We start from the raw sequence: 9,355 nt of genomic DNA, 5'->3' as shown, positions 1-9,355 counted from the left end.
GTTGAGCATAGAGTTTATAACTTATTAGAATGTGTTTATAAAAATACAACAAATAACATCCTTGAGTACCTTTAACAAATACATTAACATTTGTAGAAAGAAAACCAAACTAGTTTGGAATAGCCAACCTCATTAATGTAATACAATATATCTTATATAAAAAATACTTTTGCTACTTGCACACACCCCATGTAGCTGATGTAGGAATCTAAAACGGGCAAAACATCAACAAATGAAACAAATATGGCAGCCAAAGGGCTTCAACGTAAATAGAGAATCTCACCCGAGTGTCTTTTGATATCAAATATATCAACACGAGTTGATAAAAGTGGAAAAATTGCGAGGCTTGCCGAGGATTTTTGCCTCATTTATCAACGAGTGTTGATATATTTGATATAAAAAGTCACGAGGGTGAGATTTTATTTATCATCCAACATCATTCCTCCAACTTTTTCAATTTGTAGACAGTAATTAGCATTGTTTTCAGTGTAAAAAGTACTGCTAACAGCTTCATTAGAGATGTCATTTGATTGTGACGTCATGGTAACCGGTGACGTCACAATGGTCTGCAAAGCATTGTGATGTAATTTCATTGCAGCGATATCTACAGTGTAGATATCGCTTGATCTAATCCAAGCCATATCTCCTGTGGGAGCCAGTTTTGGATGATAAACATGGTTAATAGTTGGATTTCTTACACAATGTGTCTTTTCTGACAATATAAATGGATTTGCTGTTGATAACAAAAGTAAACACAAGGGAATCAAGCCCGCAGTTGATAACAAAAGTAGACTTCAATGCTGGGGAATATATTGACCAAAAAATATAGTCAGTAACATTAAAATACATTGAATATGTGACCATTATTATCACTATTTATGTATAAGATTCTGTGAGCAACAGTAGCAATTATTACAAACAGTGTGCATTTTATATCATCTTTATCATCTATCTGTCTAGATCTATGTACAAGGCTTTTTTACTCAGACTTGCTGAAAGTCATGTTTTGCAAATGAATTAAAAGATTTCCTGTTTGGTTTTTTATAAAATGTACAAATATTCTATAAATCATGTACAAAACATTTTTATGAATATATACATATATAACACCTTGTCAAAAAATCTCACAAAATGTAAAATGTTTTACATTAGAAAAGCAGACATTCATACAAAAACTATTCAATACATTTTATTGTAGAGTACTTAATCAGGTTTCTGTACTTGGATGGTTTAGAGAGAACTTGACTACCGTAAACCGTGATGGCAATCTCTATATCCCAATAACATCTTGGTTTTCTGTTCTGGTTAAGAGTTCAAGCCGATATCTCATCACCCCGATTGCAACAATACACTTTTGTTAATATCATCCCATCATGTCAATAACATCATGTAAGATATTATGAAAGACCTTTAACCGATTCAATTATTTATACCATCCAGACACAGATAATATTATTGTATGGTGATATTCAAATTTCATAATTCGCCATGATTCGAGTGATTCACCATGCCCAAGATAAGGCCACTCTTTTTATGCTTTACATTTGATCAATCATTACTACAAAATCTAACAGCTACATTTTTCGTTTCTTTTTACATACTCACTCATTCATTTTTTAAATATTTATTTTAAATATTATTTTATTCTATTTATTTTATTTTTTTATTTTTATTTATTTTATTTTTTTTGGGGGGGTGGGGGGGTGGGGTGGGGGTGGGTGGCATTCAAGTTCTTATTTTACATAAATAGTACACACCTTTAATCACTTTGACCACCAACCAAATGATTTATAACAAAATTTAAACCAAGTCATAACATGTTACATCAGCAGCCATTACAAGTATACAAGTATATGCAACAACAAATAAAAAGGGGACCCAATTCTCAAATTGGTTAAAGCAAGTGGATTTGGATAGAGGCATTTTGTCAACTTTACAATCCAATTGTATCAAGAACCAGTATTTACAAGATACTACATGTGCTGTCTTTATGGTAGGGATGAATTTGTTGCATTTCATGACATTCTACCATGCATATGCAAATTACTCAATTCTGGTTGTGAAATCACAAAATACACCCTCTGATTGAAACAGCACATTTGACGACTGCATTACCATGGAAGCCAATTTTCACAGAATAGTACCTTTTTCAGTCATTGTCAGTAGGCATATGTAAATAATTATATCTACAATCGTAGGTTACAAATTGCAAAGTTGTGGTTACTACAATATTCAAAGGATATGTGGTAATACATTTCTCCACAAAACAAATGAGAAATCTACAAAGTGAATGTGTTTTAAGTTTTGGGGACAACAGAGAGCATGGAATTTGGTGCTTTTTTATATACGACTTTGATGTCATATGTTTTGCGTCACAATGAACAATATGACATCCATCATAATGGGGAGGTGCGGAACTAAAGCTTTGCAAAGCTTGCTTAGTTTTCTTTAAACTGCACATTCGGTTCCAAATTCAATTTAGCGCGGTTAAATCTACAGTTAACCTGGCTCAACACTGAAAATAATGTTTATCTCCTAATTTCCTCATTCAAAGATGGAGGAAGAAAATCAAACAAAAATAAATCAATAATTTAACCCTTTTTGTGAAGACCTGGAGTCATTGGTGATTTTCAGTGATCCATTCATATAATTCTCATTCTATAATTTGCCTTTAATGCCTAATTGGATCTGTTTTGACAGGTAATCGACACTGAATATTCTTGTTGACATGTTATGTTTAACCAAGACATCATCCATCTAGGTAAATTTAAACCTAACCAACCAATGAGAGACTGCGTCAGAATGACCCTTTCACATAGCATAAAACAGTGTCATGATGCTGTGACAAACACTATCAACACCAGGCATAAAATACCCAGTCCTCTCACAATAACAGCTTGAGAATGTTTGAAAGCACTAAATTAATCAATGTCTTTATCTTTGAAAAATAACATATACACTGGTGTATTTTCTGTCTGAACAAAACATACATTGCAACAGTTTCAATTGAAACTACTGCAACAGAATGCTGTATACAGTTGCTGTTTGCTTTTATTTGCTGCCTGTTCTAGAACTGTCCAGCAAGTGTGTCCTGGCACCAGTCAGTTCTTTCATCTTTTGTTCCAGGTCAGCTTTCTGTTTGCATTCCTGTGAAATGAAACGTTTTTCATAACAATTTCCTTCCTTCCAGCTTCATAGGCTTTAAGGTGAAAATGTGAAAGTTAATAACAGATGGTTTGGTTTAGTTTAGTTTGTTGTTTAACGCCGCACTCAGCAATATTCCAGCTATATGACGGTGGTCTGTAAATAATCGAGTCTGGACCAGACAATCCAGTGATTAATATCATGAGCATCGATCCACGCAATTGGGATCGATGACATGCATCAACCAAGTCAGCGAGCCTGACCACCAGATCCAGTTAGTCGCCTTTTACGACAAGCAGAGTCATCTTTTACGGCAAGCATGGTTTGCTGAAGACCTATTCTACCCTGGCATCTTCACGGGTCTAATAACAGATGGACTGACAGAAGGATGGAGCCTTTGGTGAATGAACTATAAATGTACCATTTCATTCCATGGATCAATATTTGTTATCATTTGTTTTACAAAAGCACTCAAAGGGAAGAATTTGCTTGACATGATATCCTGGAAGTATCTCAAAGATAACGCTTAAAAGCATTTGGCATGTCACATACCAGCATTTCATTTGCTGTCGTTTTGGTCAGTGAATAAAATACTTACATGATTTGAAAGCACTTTCTTCCTTCGAAGACTCTCCAGTTTGTCTTTAACGTGTGTGTGTTTGCTGAACAGGTGACCTGGGGACAACATCAGCTCTCCTTCGGCTCCCACTTGATGGGTTATCTAAAGTAATGTCATATGCCTTTGGCCCAGACCAACTGAAGCCAAGGACGCAGTAGACCCTCTTTAGACACATGGTTCTCTTTTTTGTTGGTTTGGAAGTTGGAATTGTGAGAGGGAATTTGGTTCCTCCCCGAAGCTGAAGGTCCAATTGCACTTCCTGGCCACTCATTAGTAGTGTCCCCTCAAGGCGCTGGAATCTTCGTCTGGCCTGGTCAGACCGCCAGTACTCATCGTCCCGCATTCTGCCTCCTCTCTTCATCAGTTCCTTCTGGTACACAATTTCTGTCAATCCTGAACCGTTACCAAGAAAGAAAAGAGTTGTATCCTTTTTTCGTGAAAACTGTTCCAAGTCACGATGCTTTGGGTAGTTTGTGAAAAAGGCCTCATTCCATCTGTTCACAGCTTCCTGGAGCTTTACTTCAGAACAAGTATTACAAGCCTGTGCCTTCCTACTTTCTGTTGGGAAGTGAAAAAGAACTAGATAGAGATACGTCTCCAAATAAGGCCTACCATCAGGCTGCTTGGCATTGTACAGCTTCATACTCCATTCTAAAATTTTTGAATATGGAATAGGTGCAATTTTTGATGATTCACCAATATGAAGGGTAATAACTGTATTCAAAATTGTCACCAAGTCAAATGCTGTACAAGCTTTAGCTTTCACATTTTCCTTCATCAGGTCATAAACTCTCACCAGTCTGTCTTCCCAGTCCACATGATTCTCATACTTCAGAGAAAGGGCTCCTTGCAAAGATGTCACCCCCATTCTACGTGCATACCTTCTTCTGTATTCACAGGCATCTTCATCACTAAGAGAGCCCGGTATTTCAGTAGACACCTCTCCAAAATGTGCACTCACACTTTCCTTAAGTTGAATAAGACTTTTTCTGTCAAAGTGTTGGTCTAACTTAAATTCCTCTCGTGAATCAGATTTTATCTGCACAGATTCATCTTCCAGTTTTCGAATAGTTTTGAAAGCTGATTCCCCTAGTGATTTCATCATCTCTTCTTCATGTTTCTCTAAAAAGGAGAAAGCGTCAGTTTTAAAGTCCTTGTCAACAAGGTACCTGTGGAAGTCCCTTGCACCAGGGAAACTTTCAAAGTGACAAAATGTCTCAAGTAAACGGAGGATGACCCTGAGTTCTCCAAAGCAGCCACCATTATTTGTCTTGAAACTTTTCTCAGTTTCACTAAGGATTTGTTCCTTTCTGAAGATGTTCATAGCTTTCTGTGCCAGCTGGAGGATCACACTGGCATCCTCTTTGCTGATTTTGACTCCTTTCTTAGCCCTTTCATAGTACTCGAAAAGTTGCTGTTTATAAACCTGTCCATAAGTATCCCAAAGGAAGGAGCTATTAGGGCGATTTTGTGTCGCAATACCAGCATACCTCTCTGCCTCAGTCCAGTTGCTTGTATGGATGTAATATCTTGCAATCTGTTGAGCAATCATTGGATCATGTGTTTTCCTGTGCACTTCAACAAATATTTCAGCTGCTTTTTCAGATCCTTCAGTTTCATGAATATGCAAAATGAGAGGTGAAAATCTTCCAATTCCATCTTTTCCTGTGACTCTTTTCTTCACAACATTCTTAATGATAGTCAAAAGTTTGTTGGTGCTGCCATTTTCATAATCAAATATGACAGATGACAGAAACTCAATCATGATTTCACTTGTTTCTAGACAGTTTTCCTTTTGAATGTAACGAAGAATTTCCTTTGCAAGAAGAGGGCTGGTGATCCTTATTGTCTTTATGTGTGAGCCATGAACTCCTCTTTGTGATGACTCATTCACTAAGACACGCAGAGAAGTACTCATTTTTGTTTCCCACCCTTTTTGCCTTGATCCACTTCTCTCCAATACTCCAAACTGCAAAATTCTCTTTTGTCTTAATTGCTTCTCAGTGATTGGATCAAAAGCAGACACTGGCATTGTTTGGAAATCTACATCATATGAGTTCAACAATGACAAGTACCTAATTAACACTGACTCTTCTGTGTCATCAATTTGTCTCATGAACTCAATGACTATTCTCTTGATGTAGTCACTATCAAAGTTGGTCTTCAGAATATTGAAGCTAACCAAAAGTTTTGGATCAACCTTTCTGTCTTCATGAAATTTCCTTTCAAGGGTTTCATATTTCCTTTGAAACCATTCTAGTTCCCATCTGTGAAGTTCATGCTTTAAAAGAATTTGTGTTCTATCAGATCGTTGAATATCCACACCGCGATGGCACCATAGGACAGCACAGAAAATGTTCAGGGTTTGATCCTCATAATGGGAAGCCACTTTTGCTTTTTCCTCAAGTTCAAACAGCAATTGATGAACCTTATCCTTCTCTTCATTGTCGATGAGAATCAGAGGTGGTTTCCTTGTTGTTGGCTCATCATAGCTTCTCAATTTTGCTATCTGTGCTGCCGTTTCATCAGTGATCTTCCTGACTACGCAACATCTGTACTTTTCCTTCAGATCCCAGAGAATTTGCCTTGATGAAGTTGTCCCTCCTGCACCTGGCTGATGCATCAGTGTCACCAAATTTACCCTCACGTCCTCATCACGGTTGGGGTTTTCTAGAGATTTCTCCACCTCTTTTATAAGGTCCTTATGCTGAAGCCTCTTTAAGACATGGTTGTCTCTGAACCAAAAATTCATCCACTGAACTTGACTTCCCCTGAAGAATTTCTCTTCAACTTTCCTCCTCAACAGCTCCCTTGACTCAGCGTTATTCAGGGCTTCATCTGCCTCACACTCTTTGCTGCTGAGTATCTCCAGATCACACATTTCAATTCTTATTCTGTCTTTCAACACACAAAAGGCTCCAGTTGAAGTGGGCAGTTCACACACCCCTGTTTGTTTAGGGCTAATAATCTGTGTGAAAGTGGAGTTGACATGTCTCCAAGGCATCCCAAGAATACATCTGTTGTCCAAAGATTTCTTTGATACGACATTTCGCATTATTAGTTGCTCTTTCCACAAGTTGGCTATCTCTTCTGTTTCTGCAACAACCATCCACTGGTCTTTAAACTTGAGAATCACTTCATCTGCAGCTTCTAAAAGTACTTCATAATTCTTTGAAAAGAGGAATATCAACAAGATACCTCTGCCAAGAGGAATGCTTGAATGAAAGAATCTAAGGGCCTCCTTAAAGCCATCAAAACGTTTCTGTTTCCAGTCATATGGTTGCATTTCTTCCATTCTAAGTCGGCTGTAACCATTACAAAAAATCCATGACTTTTCTGTTGAAAAATTCAGAGATTCAAGATCCTTTTCTGAATATCCACCTGCAATTTTGTCAAAGTTTTCAGTTGTATGGACTTCATAAACTTGCCTCTTTTCATTTGCAGAATAGATACCTTTGGAGTCACTGGTTGGATCAAAATCAAAGACAGCCTTGGTATCAAAATACTGGATGAAGGACAGGTTTTCTTCAATATAGCCATGATCCATGGATGTGTCTAGTGGACTTATCAGTAACACTGGATATATTTCATCTTCTATTGTTTCACTGCCACCTGTAAACAGATTGAGAATCTTCTTCCTCAAATCTGGTGGCACATAGGAAGGTGATGATTGGATCTCCTGTTGAAGTCTCAATTCTGTCAGGCTCTTCTTCTTCTTCATAAAATCATAAATGTCTTTTTCAGAAAGTGAAGTTATGGTTCCATCAATTAATCTGTACAATTGTTGCTTCTTGGCCTTGTGTGCACCTACCATCTTGCCACGAATAAAGAAGGCTTCCTCCATCACAACCTTTCCACTGGGAACAACATCGACCTCCAACACCCAGAGTGGTCTGTCTTGTGTCTCAGGATCAGCAACTTCTATAAACTTCCCGGACCGAACTGCCTGAAATGCTATGTCCTGCTGATCTTCATAAAATGCCTCTCCAATCAGTTGTCTGATGTTGTCTTCACACTTCTCTCTGTCAAGATGAATTCCAACAACTTGTCCCTGGCCAAGATCAGAAGGCAATGGATTGATGCCGACATAGAGCGTTCCATTAGTTCGGTCATTCATGCAAGCAGATGCAAACATCACCGTCTCCTTGGCAATCTTCCTGTACAAATTTTTCTCGCCTTTCTCAAGTTGCAGAAACTTCTTTACAGGGTTGATCATGTTCTCTCGTGAGTAGCCTGATATTTCTATCATCCTTCCCCTTGTGTATCTATCTGTTGGGGATACAGGGAAGTCAAACCTCCTGAAGTGCTCTTTGTAAGGAGCTGCAGCAATTGATCTTGCTGATGTATCACCCTGTCTAGTTAGCTTTGTTTGTTCAGATGCAGATGCAGCAACTGTTGTTTGTGATGCATTGCCCTCTGTAGTAGTTTGTGTGGTTAGCACAGATGGAGCTGCAGCAACTCTAGCTTCTGGTTTATCAGTTTCACTAGTTAGTGTTGTATGTATTGGGAGTTTAATGTCCTGCTTTGTAAATTCAGTTTTTTGTTCTTTCATCTCTTTGATTTTCAACATTAGTTTACGTCTCTTCCCAAATGAGAGTTCCTTAGGGGAGAATTCCTGTTTGAAATCTTCCTCTTTCATTGTCAAGAACACAACTCCATCAATATCTAATTCTTTGAACTTTTCTGCAAAATGTTCGCCAAGCTTAAGACTCATAAAAATGGGTGTTAGATATGTAATCAGTTCCTCAACTGTCAGTGACTCTATATCTCTGTGGTGACTTGCAGGTTCTGAAATGAAAATTGCATAGCATAAACAATAACAATGGTGAGAGGCTGAAAATAATGCAGAAGTATATTATTCTCAGTTAGTCCTCACAGTCAATTAAAACTTGTTGCCAAGGCCAAGTGACTGATTGAGTTGGGTTTTATTGAGTTGGGTTGGGTCTATTGTAAGTGACCATAGTGATAAAGAAATATATATCGCTGGCGATTTTAATGCCAGAACAAAGGATTTTCAGGACTACATTCCAGATGATAATATTAATTTTGTATCTAGTAATGGTGATAGCATTGATGGATACCCAACTGACGATTTTTGTTTGCCTAGATCTAATAAAGATACTTCTCATAATAACTATGGTAAAACATTGGTCGAAACATGTTGTACATTTGGTAAACATCTATTCAATGGCAGATTGTGTAATGACAAATGTGGTAATTTCACATGTTTTACACATAATGGCCAGAGTGTTGTTGACTACATGATGTCATCAACAGCTATCTTTTCTAATGTATCAGATTTTGGTATAGCTTTGAGTGATTCATCAAATCATTTTCCATTGTACTGCTCGTTAAGAATTTCCTTGGATGATATTAATAATGGACATGAAGGTTGTGTAAGTAAGGTTTTTTCTGATACTGATAAGGGTCCTAATGTTGTCAGTGAGTGGCCAAGATATATATGGAATGGCAATGAATGTCAAGTATTTATGGAGAACTTTATATCAAACCTATCAGATGTTCATGATGTTTTGGGTGATCAGATTATCAATGATGCTGAAGTAGCTTTAGACTCTATTGTCAAGATATATA

The 9,355-nt window shown here is 37.4% G+C and overlaps 1 protein-coding gene across 1 annotated transcript in view; it reads right to left on the bottom strand.

The window, feature by feature from the left end:
* Positions 1-1,701: 1,701 nt before the first annotated feature.
* The window catches only part of LOC124133678 (sterile alpha motif domain-containing protein 9-like), a 28,851-nt gene continuing 21,197 nt past the window's right edge, over positions 1,702-9,355 (bottom strand). The window contains exons 5-6 of the mRNA XM_046498139.2: positions 3,743-8,551; positions 1,702-3,147 (exon numbers count right to left, since the gene is read on the bottom strand). Of these exons, the coding sequence (XP_046354095.2) occupies positions 3,789-8,551 (4,763 nt within the window). The 3' untranslated portion in view covers positions 1,702-3,147; positions 3,743-3,788. The remainder of the gene's footprint in view (positions 3,148-3,742; positions 8,552-9,355) is intronic.

This window comes from Haliotis rufescens, unplaced genomic scaffold (assembly GCF_023055435.1).
Source record: "Haliotis rufescens isolate VD_foot unplaced genomic scaffold, xgHalRufe1.0.p SCAF_7, whole genome shotgun sequence".
Classification (NCBI taxonomy): domain Eukaryota; kingdom Metazoa; phylum Mollusca; class Gastropoda; order Lepetellida; family Haliotidae; genus Haliotis; species Haliotis rufescens.
The sequence above is the reverse complement of the archived record's forward strand: the minus strand, read 5'-3'. Positions and strand labels throughout refer to the sequence as shown.